Source organism: Syngnathus scovelli, chromosome 8 (assembly GCF_024217435.2).
Source record: "Syngnathus scovelli strain Florida chromosome 8, RoL_Ssco_1.2, whole genome shotgun sequence".
NCBI lineage: Eukaryota > Metazoa > Chordata > Actinopteri > Syngnathiformes > Syngnathidae > Syngnathus > Syngnathus scovelli.
In genome coordinates, this window is record NC_090854.1 from 11,392,693 (window position 1) to 11,413,109 (window position 20,417).

A 20,417-nucleotide genomic window follows, 5' to 3' on the forward strand; every position below is an offset into this window, starting at 1 on the left:
ACACATGTTGTGAAAGTAATCCATCCATCCGTCCGTCCGTTCATTCATTCATTCATTCATTCATTCATTCATTCATTCATTCATTCATCCATCCATCCATCCATCCATCCATCCATCCATCCATCCATCCATCCATCCATCCATCCATCCATCCGTCCATCCGTCCATCCATCTCTCGTTAGCACCGGGAGTTGCCCCGGTAACTGTGACGCTGCCACTCAACGCGCGCAGCATTGCATGCTGGGATACCTTCCTATCATGGCGGAAGAGTTAGCTGGCTAACGTTGTCGGTACGCGATTGTTCGGCTTCGCACGTTTTGGAAACTACGACCGCAGCCCTTGGAAAAAAATCTACTCTTCCGCTTGTGCCTCCAAACTTACACAGGGTAAATATGCGTTACAAAAACGTGGCAAATGTGATTAAGTAACCAACTCGCTTTGTTGAAACGAGTCATAGCTACTAGCGAAAATGGACTTAGCGCTAGGATGTTAAACAACTACGAGCATGCTAATCAAGATAGCTGGTTTAGCTGGACGGGTAGGTTGTGAATGGCACCGGAGGCCGCGGTTGTGTAGCATCCCATTTATTTCATTATAACTAAATATGAAAAAATAATTATAAGCCACGTAAGCAAACAAGTCGCAATTTTGTGGAAAATATATGTTCATAACTCTTTTATAGATTCGATAGCAGCGTGACCTCCGATGATTTTTGAATGGATGTTAAAGCTAGCATACAGCCACGCAGGCCCGCTGGCGATTAGTAACTTATGAACTGAGTTGCTTTTGTAAACTTAGTGAGAATTGTCGTTTTCTCAGCAAACTTTGCTCGACCTGTGCATATGTTAGCACTCCTAATCAACAAAATGTGTGCTGATATGTCTGGCTTATGACACAAAATCAGCGTCTAAATTGCACGTCGTGGTTTGGCTGGGAGCGCGGCAACGTTAACTTGACGTTTTTGTCTTCGGCTAAACGGAAAACAGTATATCTTAAATCGGTCAGACAGATTTCTTTTAAGTGGGTGTGATCAAGTGCCACTTTGGTAATTTTGAAGAGTTCTTACCGTAACAAAAGCGTACGGTTAAAATAGAGTTTTGCAGTAACTCGATTAGCGGATCAGGGTGGGATGGATACTGTTCATAAATCCGTTCTCGTAGTTGCTTTTTTCATTTTTAATCTTAATTTGAATAAAGTTGTGTTATTTTTACAGACTTGTAAATGTACACGCTGCGGTAAATATGAAATAGTTTAGCCATAGTTTAGCCATTATATGATGTGACGGAATAATTCTTGACATTTGTCAAGAATTTTGGGTTACCCCAAAACATTTTTCTCTGTCATTAATTTATGTACATTATATGAGTTGAGTGAAGACAGTAGAATTCTTCTTGGATGTTGGAGACATTTCACATTAAATCCAAAATGATCAAAGGTGAAACATCTTCAACAATCAAGATGGGACTGTAGAATTACTACATGTGGTGCAGGTCCAGACAAAAATGAACTTTTTACTTGGTTTTGGGGCTAAAATTGTTTGATTAAATCTTAAGTGATAGTTTGTTGATTCTTCCCCAGTGACGCTACCACTCTACATTAAGAGGATCCTTTACGACAGCACTCGCATCAGATCAAAATGGAGTGTGCAGTGGACATTCCAGCCGGTAAGTGGTTGTGAGGGTACAATCATTCCCGCGCTGCTTTTTTTCCACGTTTGTTCATAAAATTACATTGTGTAAATATTGAGTATACTTTGTTTGCATGACGTGAAATTCCGGTTGTCATGTTCAGGCGAAGATGAGACAAAGGAAAAAGATGACCTGAATTGCACTGATGGGACTGAACAGCCCCATAAGAAAAACAAGAAGCACAAAAAGCACAAGAACAAGAAGAAGAAAAAGAAAAGGAAGAATGAAAAGGAAAGCAGCTCGGAGTCTGGTGGTGACTCTGATGCCGAGACTTCTCCTCAGAAACCTGTCCGGACTACTAGAGCCAGGTCAGAAGAAGTTGTACTTATTCTTTGCAAACACACCCTTTTCCACCCATCAGTTAAAAGCATAATGCATTGGGAAGAAAGTCAAATGCATACATGAAGATAAAAAAACAACTTAATGAATTAATTTTTAGGTGCTGCCAATTACAAGGTTGAGATGCAGCTCCAAAAATTATTGCTCCTGGTATCCAACTCAAAGTTGTACCTCCTATATTAATTAGTTAACCAAGTTAACATTAGTGTGTTGCTCATTTTGTGAGCAATTTCTGAACCCATTTGCCCTTGATTTTGCAGTGCAAGGCTGGCGGCAAAAACTGGAGATCTTGCTGAGCAGAAGGAAGAGACTAAAACAGGTAGGACACTTGTAATAATGATTATATATATATATATATATATATATATATATATATATATATATATATATATATATATATATATATATATATATTCATTCTCTAATGCAAAACCAACAATAAAAGAAGAATAGAATGAAAATAGATCATTAATTGTCTTGTCAGATTGTGTGGACAAGGAGGGAGACGCAAAATCTAAAAAACACAAAAGACACGCTGCTAAGAAGAAGAAAAAGAAGAAGAAGAAGGATGAAAAGAAATCACAATCTCGCTCCTCATCCGATAGCAGCTCCGGCTCAGGTTCTGAATCTGAAACGGAAGGCCGTGCAGGGATGGGTGATGGCAAATCTTCTCCGGCGGTAGCAGCTATCCAGCATGAGCCAGTGTCACTAATGTCAACACATAACGACAAAGGGGATCAGAAGGATGTTCCCAATCTGCTGAATCCCGAAGCACTTGAAGAGAACAAGCAGTGCATACCCAAAATGGATGTTCCGCAAAGTGCAGAGAAGACCACAACCGATAGTCAAACCAACGGACCAGAAAAAGATATTAAATCCTCGTTGCCTAGCTTGGATGAGGTCACACAGACAGCACCAGTTCAGATGAAAGAGGAAGCCAGTCTAGGAGATGGTACATTGGGTCACGCCAATGAACTTCCTGACATTATTCCTAAACAGGAAAATAATGCACCTAAAGATGAGCCAGTGCAAAAAGACGAATCCAGCTTAATGCAGCAGGCGACAGTAAAAGAGCCAGATTCACCCAAGCCAGCATCTCCGCTCCCTATGATGGGTCCTGATATTAAGCAGCCTGGGTCAAGACATAGTCGGTCACCATCACCAAGCCCCCCAAAGCAACAGAATGATGAGCAAACGGTAGTGGCAGCGGAAGAACCGCCAGAGAATCATTCGAGATCAGCCTCAAAGGACAAGTCATCTCCCACCCCTCAAAAAAATCGTCAGCTCTCGCGCTCCATCTCTCGCTCTCAGTCTCCTAAACCTAGGAAGAAGTCCGTCTCCCCACGCTCCAAGTCTCCCAAGAGAGTTCGCCGTCGGTCGTGGTCCGGTTCTCGCTCACGTACACCGAGGCGGAAGTCGTTACGGTCACCGCGGAGGTCAAAGACACCAAAACGTCGGAGAAGCTCGTCTTTGTCTCCGAGGCGCCGCCGCAGTTCCCCATCCACAAAAAGAAGATCCTCGAGATCGCCAAAACGCGTGGCACGCAGGTCGCGCTCTTTATCTCGGTCTCCAAGGAGAAGCCGGAGATCAAAGTCCCGCTCACGAGGGCGCTTAAGACGCTCCCGCACGCGCTCGCCCAGACGTGGTGGAGCAAGCGGGAGACGGTCGCGGTCTCGCTCTTTTGCCAGGGCCCGTCGCTCCAGATCCAGGCGCCCTTACCGCCGATCCAGGTCACGCTCCTTGGCAAAACGGACCGGTGGCAGGCGCTCAAGGAGTCGATCTTTGTCGCGTCACAGGAGGTCGCCGCCTCCCAGAGCGCGCCGCACACGCTCCAGATCGCTCCGCAGAAGCCGGCGGACTCGATCACGCTCCGTCACAACCTACAAACGGCAGCGGCGCTCTCGATCGAGGAGTCGCCGCAAACGGACCAAATCCCGAACGCCCATTTCTCGCTGGCGCTCCAAATCCAGGTCTCCGGTCCGAAGGCGTTCTCGTTCCCTGGTCAGAAGGCGCTCTCGTTCCCCTGCCAGGAGAAAGCGCTCTCCGCCGCGGTCTAGCAAACGCTCGAGATCCCGCTCATTGCCGAGAAGGCACAGGTCAAAGTCACCTTCGCCATTACTGAGCAGAAAGAAGTCCAAATCGCCCAGGATCAGCGTCAGAAGGTCAAAGTCAAAATCTGTCTCTGTTGGCTTGCGCAGATCCAAGTCCAGATCCCGGTCTGAGTCAAGTAATAGACCGTCTGATAGGTCATCCCATGCCAGATCCGCCTCACCCCCTCCTGAGAAGGCAACTTCTTCTCCCCAGGCGGAGCAAGCCTCTCCCGAAAAGATGGCATCCCCCGACAACATGGCATCCCCCGAAAAGATGACATCTCCAGAAAGGATGGCACCTCCAGAAATTATGGCTTCTCCAGAAAGGATGGCGTCACCAGAAAAGATGGCGTCCCTCGAAAGGATGGCATTCCCCGAAAGGATGGCATCCCCAGAAAAGATGGCCTCCCCAGAAAGGATGGCATCCCCAGAAAGGATGGCATCCCCCGAAAGGATGGCATCCCCCGAAAGGATGGCATCCCCCGAAAGGATGGCATCCCCAGAAAAGATGGCCTCCCCAGAAAGGATGGCTCCAGTAGCTGAAACCCTCCCAATCTCAGGTGAGAGTAGTTTATTTTATTTTTTTTCAACTTTGATGATTTAGGTGTATTGGGGTTTGAATACCTTGTCTATATTACAGGTGGCTGGAGGCCTGTGCCCGCACTGGTTGCGTCCAGTTTTCCAGCTGTTACTTCTGTGGCTGAAGTTCAGGAGCTGCCTCAAGCCCCTGATACCCTCCCTGAAGAAGAGGAAGACGAACAGAGGGAGGAGGACAGCACGTGGCATGAACAGGATGTTTCGGGGACAGGGCCTGGCTCCCAAGAACCTGCCGATGAACCAGAGGGATCGGAATGTTCTGCAGGCTTAGATCAAGAAATGCAAAATGCTTCCCCACCTGTGAACACGCTAGAAGAATCCCAGAAAAGCCCCTCGCACTCGGCGTCTCCAGGAAGGCGGAGCTTAGAGTGCTCGCCCGCACTCGCAGATCACAGGGAACCTTCCCGCTCAGCTTCACCCCGAAAGAGGTTTGTACTTTGTGCATACAAGGAACCACTAACATTACTTTGTGAATACTGTGAACCCCTGGGAATATACTTTTGAATAATTTGAACTGATTGCAATTTTGAGAAGAAAAAAAAATCCTTTCTTTTTTTCCATGTAGAGTTGATATATTTGGTAATTTGCATGACTTGAATCATGTTATAAGCAGGAACCACATCATAATGTATGTTATCACTCTCATCGTTGTCTTCAGGTCTCCAGCAAGGAAAAGAGAATCTGTCTCACCATCTGAAAAAAAGAAGCGCCGTTCAAAGTCTCGCAGTCCCGGCCGCCGCAGAAAATCCAGCCCTTCTCGTTCGAGCACACGACGCAAGCGATCCCGTTCCAAGTCTCGGACCAGGGCGCGCCGATCCAAGTCCCGTTCTCCAGTTCGCAAGAGGCGCTCCCGCTCGCCCAACGCCAGGGGGAGGAAAAGATCCAAGTCCGTCGACAGGAACAAACGATCTCGGAGCCGATCCGCCGGCCGCAAGAAAAGGTCGAGGTCAGGAGACCGAGGTCGCAGGTCCAGGTCTCGTTCCTCCGACCGAAGACGCCGGTCAAGATCCAGAGGTCGAGGGAAGCGTCCGGTATTTCGCAGTCGCTCATTTGATAGAAGGGATAGGTGGAAAAGGGAGCCCAGCCACTCTCCCGTTCTGATTCTCCGCAAACAGCGCCGCTCAGGGTCGCGCACACGACGCAGCGCCAGCAAGTCGCCTCCGAGGCTCACTGACCTGGGTAAACGTTTTTACACGCTTACATCACAGGTTCGTGACAATATAGGCGAGTGCTTATGTGATTTGTTTTGTCATCTCATTACCGCCCAGATAAAGACCAGCTGCTGGAGATAGCCAAGGCCAACGCAGCTGCCATGTGTGCCAAAGCGGGCGTCCCCATCCCCGAAAGTCTGCGGCCAAAAGCGATCCTCCAACTTCCCCTGCCAACGCCTTCCGCCGGCCCGCTCTCCCTCCCGCTGCCCTTACCCCTCCCCATGGGCATGGGGATGCCAAATATGCCCAGCATGGGTCCAATGGGGCTGCCGGGTATTCCAGGAATGCCCAACATGTCCAACATCACCATGAGTGCCGCCATGGCAAGTATGACGGCGGCCACCATGACGGCCGCCCTCACCAACATGGGGGCCTTGGCGGCCATGCCCCCTCTTGCCCCTCTCCCCACCATCACAAACAAACCTCCTCCATGTCTCGCGCCACCAACCCCATCCCTGAACCTGGACCACATCGAGGAAGCAAAAAGGAAGGTCACTCAGCAAGCAAACATCCACACCATAAAGGAGCTGACGGAGGTAAAGGATGCTGCTTTTTATGCGCGTTGCGTTCGAGCACTCATAATCTGTTTTTCTGTTTTTGTCTAGAAATGTAAGATGATTGCCAATAGTAAGGAGGAGATGGCCGTAGCTAAACCTCATGTCTCCGATGACGAATACTAATTTCTTCAAGGTAAAGACTTTTTATTCTACCTTTTGAGACAAACTTCTCACTTTATTCATTGAAAGATAATGGGAAAATTAATTGTTGCAAAAAAAAAAAAAAAAAGGCAGATTCCCCCTGAATAATTGCTGTTACCAAAAAATGGCTCTCTAGACTACAAATGAGTTGTAATGCTTTGTAAAATGTTCTAATTTTGATGCATCCCCCCCCACTTCTTAGGACCTGCACAGGAAAATCTTAACAACAAAAAAGGATTTTTTTTTTCCAGGACAACATGCCCACTGTAGTTCTCATTCAAAGTCACGTGCCGTGACGGAGCCTCGGGCAAAAGACGAGCATCCTAGTTGCTTTCAACTTTTCCCCACGTTGTTTCCGCTTGCGTGGCTGGATCATGTGATACCACTCAAGAAACTGGACACAATAACTTCTTGTGTGCATGATTGTAAAGCTATCGTGTGAGTGTGTGTATATAGGGATTTTCACCAACATCCCCTCAGTGTTGCTGCTTGCTTGCTCAAGCAGTCACTGTTGTAAAGACTGAAACCAAACTTACCTAGTGGCGCCTTTTTTGTCGTTTTTGTAAAAGCTTAGTTCGTCTAAATTGGTTTTACTTAAGCTTTCTTAAAGAACCGTGTATAGTGGACACTGCTTCCTTGTTCTGCTGTATTCCTTAGTTTTTGCGTTTGCTTTTTTTAAAACTTTATTTCAATTGATTTTCATGTGTGATTTGTTGACACCAGTTTGGGTATTGTTCAGTTGCAAAAATTGCGGGATAACTGAGAGAAGCGGATCGCACGGCGTGACATCTCCCTGTCAAAAAAAACATCAAAATTCAATTAGTTCTGCCCTGTTTGTGATTTATATTTCTTTTAAAGTGGCAGCTAAATTTAACTCGGAGATGCACGCACAGAGGAAATAATTCATCGTTTTACAAACTGCAGGACTAATTCGGAGTGATTTGCATTTGAAAAGCTTGAAACACCGCCAGCTTTGATTTCTTTCAACAGTGGATCAGACAATCACTTCCTTTTATTTTTTGGCGACCTATTAATGTCGCCCATAACCATCAAACTTTTATCCAAGTCAATTTATTGCAGTTTAAAATGTGTAAGCTGCAATCCTCTCATGACCAAGGCTGTCTTAACTGTTGAAGATAATGCAGAGATTTTTTTTTTCCTTCCTATTGTCTGCTTCTCGCTTCTCTATCAACACATGAATCTCCTTTTTGCTAGTTTAAAGACAGGAGGGGGGGAAAAGAGGAACATGCATTTTAGGATTTTTTTGTGTATGGGGGGGTGTCATATGAAATAAAACATTGCTTGCTCTGTATATAAATGTGATAATGATTATTAAAAAGCTCATTGATCTGTACATATTCTTGTCCTTGTGTATTATGTTCTCAGCATGTGACTGCACATTTAACATTGTGTTTTTAACCCCATCTCAAATGAATAATTAAAAAAAATGCATTATAATAAAATAATAGACCACAACAATTTTAAAAAGTACAAAATGTTACCATTAAATAAAAAGTTTAATCTGAGCCTGTAATGTCAGCAACCATTTGGCTTGACTGACAGTCATTTTTACTGCCATCTGGTGGTCAAATTGGAGAATGCGTGTCCAGTGTCCACCCCTCGGGCATATAGCAAGGCCTCTGTCCTCGCAGCATCCTGCCATTGATTTAGCATTATATGGCGAGTTGACTGTCTCACTCGCAAGAGACAATACCAGCCCCTAAAACGTTTTTTTTTTAAAGAGTAAAGGGGGGGGGGGGGGGGGGGGGGAATAATAATCCTTTGCCGCCAAGGGGTAATTCCTGCATTTATTTAGAGGAGCTGCTTAACTAATTCTAAGTGGCACTTGTCCTGACAGCCCTTTCGGTATTTGCATTTTTCTGACGACCACATTGACACTTTGCAATTAAAGGGATGCCAACTTTCATCAGGCAGAAACAAACGGGGCTCCTCTTGCACAGCCAGCTGGTGCAGATTTCGATTGTCCAATGTGACAATCAGGCCCAGGCTGCAGGTATAAAAGGGCCCCGCATCATAAATGTCAACTAAAACCCAAAGTGACGTTGAGAGGTTGCGCAGCCTTGAGCGCCCAGGTCCAGATCGCCTGATGAAGTCAGAGCCCATAAGTAGAACCTGGCGGCAAGATTTAACAGCTGTCACGACCTTCTTATTGGCAGTGTGTGCCGCAGAAAGATGAATGGTGAACTACTTGGGCAGGGGTGGTCAACCAGTCATAGACTTCGAGCCACATTTTTTTACCGTGTCACCGCAAAGAGCCCCACCATACACATGAGCACACATGAACTACTACCACTTTTCTGTGCTGCTTTACTTTGTGTTCAGCACTACAGTATAGAGCAGTGTTTCCCAGCAGTGTGCCGTGAGAGATGTTCGGCTGTGCCGTGGGAAATTGTCCAACATTAAATATCGAGCGCATTGTAAACAGGATCGCCAAACCACAGGTCAGTTAGCTCAAGGCCTGGTCAGCCACTTGCTAATCGTGCATGCGTGGCAAATCGGAGAATCTTGAGATTTCATGTTGTGGCATCGCAGTTTATGTGTGTGTTGCTGTTAGTGTTGGCTCGTGAGTGAACGATTCGTTCATAAGAACGGTTACTTTTTTCAGTGAATGAGAGTGAACGAATCACTTCCTAAAGTGTTTCGTTCTTTTTTCAGTTCATATGACTTCAACCAGTAGATGTCGGTAATGCGCATTGAAGCTGGTGCCACCTCGCCGTAAATCAAAACGAAGAAGAAAATGACGTCTCTTCCCGTTCACGAACGAGTCGTGAATTGCATTCCCGTTCACCAACGAACGGATCTGTGAGTGAACGAGTCAGTGATTTGCATTTTCAGTTCATCGCGAGAGCGGATCAGTGGGGGAACGAATCCTGACTTTCTCGTTCGCGAACGAGTTCATGGGTGAACTGCCTTCCTTCCCGTTAATATTATTATTTTTAATAAACATTTATGTTAAAACTTGTCTGGTGTTTTATTCCTTGTTTCTTTATTCGCCAATTAAAACATAAAAATCAGCTTAATCATGCATTTTATTATTTTTTTTTACCTCGTGTAGTGTACCAAAATATCCCATAATTATCTGCCTAAATAATTGTGACTAATTTAAAACTATTCTACTTGTTAATACCTACAAAATAACTTATTCTAACCGAAGATTGCATTGACCTAATTTTCACATGGTCCTTGTTTACATTTTGCATTTGACACTGAATAATAATATTAAAAGCAAATTTCAAACCAGCAATCTAATGTGAAATTGCAGTAGATATATTGGATAACAATATTTAGGCGTACATAGGTATGCACGTTATTTAAAAACGACTATAAGTGTTATACTACGATACAAGTGTTTACCAGCTCAGTGGCCGAAGAGGAGAGTGTCCGCCCTGAGATTGGGAGGTTGTGGGTTCAAACCCCTGCCGAGTTATACCAGTGACTATAACAATGGTACCCATTTCTTCCCTGCTTGGCACTCAGTGTAAGGGGTTGAAATGGGCCCCCCCCCCCCCCCTGCTGCTCACAATCATTGGGACTTTTGGCACTCAGTGCCGGCAGGGGTGTCCAAGTCCAGTCCTCGAGGGCCGCATTCTTCCATGTTTTCCGAGTTTCCCTCGTTAAACACACCTGATTCAAATGATCAGTTCATCCTCACGTTCTGCAGGAGCCTGATCATTGAATCAGGTGTGTTTAACGAGGGAAACTTGGAAAACATGGAGGAATGCGGCCCTCGAGGACTGGACTTGGACACCCCTGCCTTACACTGTCTAAAACCTTTTTTCAAAAACTGTCACTTTCATTTACAAAAGAAATACAATTCAAAGAATATTTAGTATTTATTTTTATTCAATTAGTTGTCTCTCCATACATATATAGGAATAGAACTTTATGTCTTTTGTTGTAATATGACTAATTTTAATATAGAAGCTGGTGTAACATTTAACAGATTTTTGTTGGTGGTGTGCCTCGACATTTTTTCCAATGAAAAGGTGCGCCGTGAATGAAAAAAGGTTGGGAAACACCGCACTACACTATAGAATCCTCACATGCTTCTCTTGGAAAATGCACGAGTGCATGTTCGCAGTGTCTGCATGTATTACATAGTATGTGAGATCCAACTTGCATACTGAGCACCGAGTGAGTCATTGGCGGATCAATGGCTGGCGGTCGATAGACGCCTGAGTGCTTTGGAACGAGCACTCTGTTGTGCAAGCTACCACTAAAAGGAGGTCACATGGACTCATTTCTCCTCAATCCTCCTTTTGCACATCCCATTTTTGCTTTCCAATCAACTGTCCAAACACGCACGCACACACGCACTGGCGCTTGCTTCTTTCTCTTTCTTCTTTCTCCAAAATCTGAGACAGGCTAATGAAGACAACAGAGGCAGCAAAGGGGGGAAAACCCCCCACAAGGATTTGTGGGAAAATGAGTTCCTCTCGCAGTTAAGAACCGAGCACAGGAAAAGGAAATCGAGATGAGAGAAGAAGATTTGACCGGGAGAGATTGCCACTCACAAAAATACAAGGACGAGATGTGATCATCCATCTCACGGCCATGGAAAGAAATGCACGGTTTGGGTTGTCAGTTCACTGGACCGTCAAAAGTGTTTGTGTGTGGGGGTGTGTTTTAAACAACACTATGTGTGTTAGTTTTTCGGCGTCCTCTGTGCTATCATTACCAGCCAAATCAGTTTAAAGGCAGGAGAAAATTCCACAGCAGTGATGGAGATGACATCTAAGCATAAAGCATCCTTAGCACACAACATTAAAACCTGCCGATATGTGACGTCATTGCTCTTGCAGCGTGCTTAAAAAAAACTGAGTTCAAAAAAACTAAAATAAAAAATATATACGTTTATATTTTATTACGATGCATTTAAGGTCTTTTTACACTTGGAAGACTTTTTGTTGTTTCAGATTAAAGAAAAATATGCCAGTCTGACTTGAGATGACTAATATTTATAGAATGTGTTGATGTGTTGTGTTGCCACTTGAGCAATGTGACTTGCTGGCTGCTAGGCCTGCGCAGATTCGCAAAAGCACCCCAATTGATTCATTTGTCGGGCTAAAAGGAATTTTGTGGGTCAAATATGATAGGGACCTTGTGGGGACTATTGTGTGTGAATGTGAGAGAGACAGCCGCAGGAATGGGTGAGTTAGTTCCAGTCCATTGCGTGAGAATAAGAGTTGCGGTTTGCTACCGTGTTCGTGTGTGTGTGGGCTGTCTTTCACAAGAAAAAAAGGAGAGGAGTCAACATGGTGTTCCCAAAGAATATCAAGGTTGTTAGCAATGCCCCTCCTGCCCTCCATCATTTGGTGCCACGTAAGGCCTCCACAGGCAATGCACTCTACTGAGGGTGACTAACAGGCAATACTGTGCCTTTCTTTATCTCCCTTAAACGAAACAGTTTGTATTTTTTCCCCAACCTGAAAAAGTTCCCAGGTATTTTAAGAACATGTCTGTGACAAATGACTCCAAGGATGAAAAATGATTAATCCATCTTGCTGCCATGCAAGAAGCTGATAAGTTGACATTTCAAAATAATATTCATTTTTCCCCCCCCAACTCTTTTCAGACCATTTCCTCTGTTAGGGTTAGGGCCGCTGTACAGTACCTGAAGACCCCCCCCCCCACGATGCCCTGAGGTGTTTGTATGATTGAGGTACAGATGTGCCACTCTATTATCGCCGTGCTGACTCAAGTTGAAGAATAGGTCGCGCTGACCCGACTTGTAAGGTCATGACACAACAAGATGTTTGTTGTTGTGTACACTTGCCACTTCAGATTCAGCTCAGGGCTTTTGCTCGAGTGCATTGAAAGGATTTCGGCAGTGTGTGTGCTTGTGATTTTATTTGTCCGAAACGCAGTTCTTGGCCCTGAACCGCAGTTGTCTTTGCGGGGCATCAACAGGAATACTCAACAGTGTTTTACTCTATCCTACCTGTAACGTGGTAATCAAATATTAAAACCTGCAATGCGCTAATTAAACATTCATAGTTGCCACAAGGCTTCAAGGTGCCCAAATGGGTTAGCAGAGTGGCCCCCTTACTGAGACATGGCAGCTTTTTCTATTCCTGGCACAAAACCTGAGAGGCATTTTAATTTCAGCTCCAATCCTTGTTGCCGACTCATTTAAAGTTGTTGTTGCTGTGTAATGTTTGTGAGGGAACAAAAATAGTCAATAAATAGATGTGAAAATATGTTCAAGCAGATACTAACATACCTTGATACATTCATTTTGTTTGTCTAACAATGGTTCAAAGGAATGAAATTAAATGTCTTTTAGATAATTATATCCTGCCAGTTAATCATTGTTTTTGCAAGAGGAAGTGTGCAATCAATATTATGGCCCACACTTGCCTCTTGGCCTCCTTATTGGCTAATTGACTGTCTGTTAAATCGACTGAACTCGTTCATTCCATAGCTGGAACGTGTTTGATTTAAGCTGGTAAAAACACGCACGCTGGCCACAACATTGGGGACATGTACACAATTTAGGTCGATCCAATACAAAATGAATATTTTACAAATAGAGCAATCATTTTGGATTGACTCTATACCAGAGTACTTTTTTTTATTGTTTATTGATGATGTTTTAGAAGTTCCGTTTCCATCTTACCTCTCGAACTATCGATTTGCTCTGTTTAAGATTTTGACATTGTTGTCCTCAACGAATGCCTCTTCTCTCTGAGATGCAAATGAAGTGCAGATGCTGGACGTGAAGAGGCTGAGGTCACGGCACTCCTCGCTACACAGTGTTGCATAAACTTTGCTGTGTTTGCTTCGAGGGATTTTGTCTTTGGCGGGGGAACCGTCTTTTGTTAGAAATTTTGAAGTGCACTAGAATATTAAACTAAGGAGAAAATCCTTTCCGTTTCCCTCCTATAAATCATGGGTCAGCCCAGGCCAACTAGATGGTAATGTTTTTTACTGTAATAATATTCAAAATATATATTTTTTAATTCTATCTGATTATGTCATAACTGTAATCTTTTTATCATATCATGGAGCGCTATTTTAAAATTCAACATCTTCAACTCTTATCTCAAGGCACTCCTGCCAGTGTAAGTGTATGTGCATTTATATACCACAAGAGTTTTGTTGTGTGTGGACATGAGTGTTGCACGTCTCCCTCGTTATCTGTGTCAGGAGATGGATGGCCGAGCAACAAAACAACCTCTGCTTTTTTCCCCCCCTGAATGGATATGGCAGCTGGTAAATCATCTGCAGGCACATCTCGGGCACAATGACTCTCCCAGTTCCAGCAAATACCCCCAACCCCCAAGCTGGAAAATCCATGCGCGCTCTTCATCCTGTCTGTTTCACTTGTCAGCTCACCCTGCGTAGAGTTGAGACTGTGCATGAGCTGCTGCTTGAGGAAGGCACTCAATTCCATTCCAGTTTGTCAAATCAGTCAGAACGCATGCACAGTTGTGACTATTTGTTCCGTGCGGCCCCATAGCAAGAGCTAGGAGGTTGATCATAGCAAAACAAAGCCAAAGAGTATAAAGTAAGAAAAAAATAAAAACATCCAAAATGTACCACTTATCAGGAGTTAATGTCAGCTCATGCTAATATGTGTCCATCTTGCAAAACTCACATCAGACTTGCTTAGCTTTTGGTGTTGACATTTCTGACAGTATAGTTTTGAAACCGGCAAATCATTCATTTACAGGCAAAACTGTCAATCACGGACAGAGAAGCTCACAGGCGCATATTAAGAAATGGGGAGATAAATTTTACTGGGACATGTGATGTCAAACTTGATTGGTGGCCCAGGTACTCAGAGACCAAAATATGATTATACAAGTCATTAAAAAGTGACTTTTTCATAATACCCATGTGATGAATAATGCAACATGCGTACACACTATAATGACTAGAAAATGAAATTATCTATATATAAGGACAGTATACGTCAAAACAAGTCAAGAATTTTTTCTATATTATTTGCTATGTAAAGTGCATTTTTTATTACTATTAAAAAAAAAATCACAAATGAATTAAGTACAAGCTAAAATTGGTTAAATTTGAGTTATTTAGCGTTTCAGGACCCTCTCAGTATGTCAGAGCAAGGCAATTGCTTCACTTCAGCGCTTTTGTTGTGCGGCTCCGGCTTGGGAAATCTAAAGAGAAAATATAACACTATAACCATTAAATAAATGGGCATTATTGAAGAGGCTCTTGCTTTGTAGCTACCTGTCTATTGTGGCATGCTACACGTGATCTTTTATTACTACCATGCAGTGCTGAACAAAACAACAAAAAATCCAATCCTGATGTCCTTCATCTTAGGCTAAGGTTGATGAATCACAAATTAATAAGAGGGAAACGAAATTTAAATAAATAAATAAATAAATAAATAAATAAATAAATAAATAAATAAATAAAAAACAAATAACTAAATGAATAAATAATACATTTAAAAATAAAATCAACCAATTTGCAGCCTTTGCACTATTTTCATTGTTTATCCCTGTATATTTGATTCCAAAATATTTCCTCCAAAATGTGTAGACAACAACAAAACAACTAAAAAGCATCAATAATCTTTGACTTCATTCGTGCCTTTCTTTCCACATAGCACCACCCACCATCTATTTCTTTTTTCCCCTCAAAGGACAGCCGCCACTCCATGGACGAACGAGCGTTGCATGTATAGAAGCCCTCTCCTTAATGCCAGGTGAAAATCGTCATCTCAAGCACGCCCGCTTCCTCTTGTGAGCACATTTAAAGTCGATTTCCACGTATGCAAAATGCATGTAGATGGAGTAGCTCTCTCTACATGTGGCATGTTCTTTGGCTGACACATAGTGGGGGAGGGGGGGGGGGGGGGCTGGATAGTTCATGCCTAAAGACACACTCAGATGCACAAGCAGTTATTTTTAGGACAACTATAGAACTAAAAAAGAAAAATTTTCAAATTCTGAATTCTCTAATGGGGCTTTTAAGATGTCAGCTAATAATAATGTTGAACACAAAACAAAGTGGGTTGGTGGAGAGCCCCACGACAAGGTCAGCCTTTGGCGCCAAAATTGACGACTGTACATAATTGTTACAATCATGAAGTACAAAGAAGTCCTACATATAGTGAACTTTGGCAACTACAGTAAGACTGACTCCCAGCCAGCCGGAGGCTGGCGCGGCCATTCAATTATTCCCTGTATGGATTAAGTCACAGACCTGATATACAGGCCGCACTTTGTTATGCATGCACACTCGGAATACTTCAATGAAGAGGAGGAGGTGGAGGAATCCATCAGAGGCTATCTGTCTTTCCATCCGTTCGTCCGTCCATCCATCCATTTTCTATTCCTCCATCTGTCTATTTAGCAATCTGTCTATCAAACCAACAGAAACAGCAGAAGAAGACCCACATTTTAAGGGATGAGCTAACAGACAATTTCTGTCTTATCAAAGTCAAACATTCCCTACAGGAAAAAGGGGAAAGATAAACACACCAATGACACACCAGTCGTTCTGTCCTGTGTGTGTGTGTGTTGATAGTGTTAACTCAGAGGCACGTGTTTTATCTACAAATCTGTTTTTTTTTTTTTTGAGCCGCAACCTGCTTTGCCACTCATTGAAGTTGCACGTGATCTATTTTGCATGCCGCCCATTACTAATGCATGACGCAGCGGGCGAAAACGTCCATTTCTTGGATGTCTTGCAATGTCAGGGAACTTAAAACAACAACAAAAAAAAGTTGTCTGGAGACTCAGAAGGGACGCAGCTGTGAAGTGAAAATGTTTGCTAGGGAGGTCACCCCCCAAATTTTTATTGCAATAGAGTAACATGTTCTATGAGGTCCCACACAATTCTGCTTAATATTGCGTTTATGGAATATGAGTGGTGGCCATTTTGCCACTTGTTGAAAAATGGCTCAGCTTCCAAACGCCACATAACTACCCCCAATTTCAGAACTCTAAACACAGACGTGTTAACCTGTCGTCCACTGGGCCGTCACAAATGATACATTACATAAAGACAACAAACAAATGAATTAAATTGTATTCCACTACATTGTAATTTGATTGATTGTTCAACACTGGCTGAGACTGATAAAACATTACCAAGACAAGTTCCTCCTTTCATGCATATTTAATGACCTTGAAATGAAAAAACATCCCAATTATAGATGAGCGCTGTTATTTCGTCTCGCGTCAGGTAAAGCGCGATTGTATTATGCTCGGCTTGTTTCCGTTTTGACTGAGAGTAAAATCCTTTGGACGCTCTTGTTGTGTTGTAATCTTAATTTGCTCAACAAGCCTGCAGAGAAGCTCTGATAACACCCTTTTTATTTTCTCCAGTGAGGCTCCAACATTCTCACAGCCTCCAGGTGCTGACGATCGATACGCCTCTCCACTGGCCTTAATATCTATTTAGCTTCAAGTGTGATCACAGCATGTGCACCCAAACTACGTCCAAAATGGCATAAAACTAACAACTTGTTTCCTATGACTGGCCCTCACTCACCTCTCTTAATTGCTTTTCTTCACGCCATTTGCTTCCCTCTATTAACTCGCTCGCCCCTCCCCCTCCTCATCTTTTACAACAATCTCACGCTCTCCATATTTATCTGAGCTCAATTTGGAATATCCCCCTCTCCCTTGTTCCTATCTTGCGCATCCCTCCATTCTATTGCTCCTTCGCCCTCATATTGGCCTGTCCTTTACTTTCCAATCTCGGTGTCCTCTCCTCCCCCGCTGATGTTGTAAGAAATACCAATAAGCACCGCTGCTGTTTGTGTGTGTTTGTGTGTGTGTGTGCGTGTGTGAGAGAGAGAGAGCTCCCAAAGCACCGAGGTCTATGTGTGAAGGCTGTCTGCACCACAGCCTCATAAGCTCCTGCAACCTGCATAGCTGCAGCAACTACGCCAATGCTGAACTGCAGGAGAAATGAGATTTGAGCCATGCTTGTGTGAAAGCTCCCTCGCTCACACACACACACGCCACTACAGAATTGTTAGTGCATGCAGAGTGGGGTTTTAAAACTCCATCCCTCCATTTCGAGCAATATGAATGAATGAATAGGGCAATACAGAAATGACAGGTTTGTGATAAAGGAGGCAGTAAAAGGTAAATCATTTGCAGTGGTGTAGAAATTCAATGAATCGTGTTTCAAATCATTTGACCTCATTGAGATGAGAGCCCCAAAGATGGAAAATAAAGAAAGAGTTTTTCAGCATGTAGACATCCCTGATTTATTTTGATAGTAAATTAGATTTACTTGTAAGTGTGTGTGGGGTTTTTTCAGATGAGCTGGACCATTTTTAGAAAACCCAGAAGATGGTATTGTTTAGGTTGAGACAGGACTCAACACATTTTCTCAGAAATGACAACATCAACAATATTGCTGTTGTAATGCTCCATTACTGCTTTTTTTTTCAACAATATGTCGTCAACCACGACAGTTGAAAAAAGTAACAAGCCCATTTCGACATATTCCACTTTTTTTTTAATATGTAGTGAGTTAGAAAGACGTCATCAGAAAAATAATTCCTCAGATGCACTGCTTTTATACTTCAATTTCCCACCATTATTAGTAATTGCATGGTCCGTACAGGTTTTATTGTAGAACTGTGGTAAGCCCAGCATTTTTTTTTTCTTCCATTTTAGATTTATCAAGAAGAAAGTCAATCTGGACAAGACTCATACATTTACAAGCTCTGCCCCGCTGCTATTAAGGACACTGGCAGCAAGAATAATTGCCTTCCTACTCCAGCCACAGGTTCCGTTGGTCATTGTGTGAAAACTAACAAGAAACCTTCAATTTATGCTCCAACGTAGTCAAACAGAAGCATCATAACCGGAATGAACCGGGGCGGCATAGTGGTGCACGTGGTTTGCGTCGTTCTGCTTTTTGCAGGTTCTTTCTCACAATTCCAAAACACGTGACGATTTCTTTGAGGAAACAAAGTGTGGATTTGATAGCAATCTCTTTCCAAGCCATTCATTTATCGAACATGTTCAGATTCACATTGAATGTTCCTAACGGGATAAAATGAACGTTTGTAAGATCGGCATATCTGGCAGAGTCAACGTGTCCTTTTTTTACTCAGAATAATAAAATAAGGATTTATAGCGTTTTGGAAAAGAGTACAAGCTGTGCCGGTTGAATCATTTCAAATGTAACCTTTCTTCAGCATTTCTTAAAAACAGCATTTATCGTGTACCAAATCGTAGTAGAACTTGAGAAATTTATGAATCGCACTAGTTTATTGATTTCTCCCTTTGAGCATTTGATGGGGAAAATGTGAATGTGAACAAAGAGTAAAAATCAATCAGTGCCAAGAAATGGATGGTGTTCAACTTTGGCGCTATGGAGACAAAAACATTTGAAAACTCAACGTTCTGCCTTCAACTAGCAGTCACTATAGCCGCAGTGACTAATTACAGCTGATACAGCAAAATCTTCCCAGCCAATCTACAGAAACACTTAAGAAGCCACAACTCAGAAGCCGAGAGCACATTTGTGTCCTCTTTGTTTTGTTTTCATTACGGCGGATTCAATAACAATTAACGCTGATTTAATGTTTTGGTATCAGTGATGTACCACTTACTATTAATGCAAAATCCATCCTATCCAAGCACAGAATCTATTGTTATACACTTGATTTCATAAAAAGCTGATGCATCTGCAACAACGCAGGTTCATAATCGCACAAATCCATCACGCCAAGCTCACCTATGACAATTAAACAGTGCCCCTAGTGGAGGGTTGCTTAAACAACAACGACTTGTGAAAGGGACTCAAAATGCTGCAATATGCATGCCAGGCCAGTAGATGGCAATAGTTAGTACGTGTCGCTTTAAGGTTAATGAATTAAAAATTACAGTTACTTATTTGCAGGTGCTTGGAAACCCTCAAACCAGTATTAACTATTTGTGTTTTTTGATTGACACTTAACCTCATTTGCTGTGGTCTCTTTTTGCCCCTGTTGACAAATCATTCTGTGACAAGTGATTTGTAAATAAAAGTAAATAGATGTGAGCGCTCAGCCATATCCTATGATAAGGGGAATGAAAATACTCCAAAAGTGTCGCTGGGCCGGTGAAGCGTGGGCAGGAAAATAGGCAAGAGGAGGAGAAGCTCTCAGACAGCCCTGTTGCAGGATGACTGAAATTTAATTGGCCTGCTCATGACTTAAATAAGAGCTCGTGTCAGGAGGGTTTGCAGGAAATTGAGATCCTGAAAGAAGACGCCCCCACCCCTGCCTTCAATTTGTGTATCGAAAGAGAAAAAGGGGACAACAAAGAAAGTTGTCTCATTCTGTCATCAAAAATAAAAATTGAAGTGGAATAATATCGGTTCATTCTTTTGAAACCTCTTTTTTTTCAGTCATTCAAATATGGCAGGGTTGGTAACAACAATCTTTTCTATGAGTTTCAAATTGCATGACATTTTAGCAAGAACCTCAGTCATTTTGTTTTGGGATTTCCTTTTTTTTTTGCTGCCATGCGGCGACCTAGTCATAAACTCTGAACTTCTAAACTTAACATACCTGCAGGGAACAACAGGGGGACTTGTATGGAAGAGGGGGGGGGGGGCATAAAAGCTCATTCTCTCTCTCCCTCTCTCTGCTCTGAGGGAGGAAAAAGGCTAAATAGAAATAAGACAGACTCTCCTTTTCTGTTCCTGAAGAGGTCACTATGCACCTTGGCATCATTAGTCAAAGTGATCAGGAGCTAATTATTATTATTTTTTTAATAAACTGCACTTACACCTATGCCCCACAACAAGTGCATATGTAGCCCTCACAAAATGGCATGC

At 43.1% G+C, this 20,417-nt stretch overlaps 1 protein-coding gene across 2 annotated transcripts; it reads left to right on the top strand.

Annotated features, from left to right (window-relative positions):
• The first annotated feature begins 219 nt into the window (after window positions 1-219).
• Window positions 220-7,977, top strand: sona (SON DNA and RNA binding protein a). Of its 2 annotated transcripts, none has more exons than XM_049728731.1 (10): window positions 220-386; window positions 1,579-1,664; window positions 1,792-1,996; window positions 2,288-2,346; window positions 2,512-4,677; window positions 4,758-5,142; window positions 5,373-5,893; window positions 5,983-6,461; window positions 6,531-6,615; window positions 6,826-7,977. In XM_049728731.1, the coding sequence occupies exons 2-9, from the start codon at window positions 1,637-1,639 to the stop codon at window positions 6,603-6,605; spliced, it is 3,918 nt and encodes a 1,305-aa protein (XP_049584688.1). In that variant the 5' UTR covers window positions 220-386; window positions 1,579-1,636; the 3' UTR covers window positions 6,606-6,615; window positions 6,826-7,977. The 2 variants fall into 2 exon arrangements, with proteins under 2 accessions (XP_049584688.1, XP_049584689.1); XM_049728732.1 differs by having other exon boundaries at window positions 6,875-7,977.
• Window positions 7,978-20,417: the final 12,440 nt, after the last annotated feature.

What these genes read in the sequence shown, in the direction of transcription:
- sona (XM_049728731.1), top strand. Translation starts at nt 1,637, where the DNA reads ATGGAGTGTGCAGTGGACATTCCAGCCG. An exon ending in TGAAACCCTCCCAATCTCAG is followed by an intron (nt 4,678 to 4,757) that starts GTGAGAGTAGTT and finishes TCTATATTACAG; the next exon opens with GTGGCTGGAGGCCTGTGCCC. An exon ending in CCATAAAGGAGCTGACGGAG is followed by an intron (nt 6,462 to 6,530) that starts GTAAAGGATGCT and finishes GTTTTTGTCTAG; the next exon opens with AAATGTAAGATGATTGCCAA.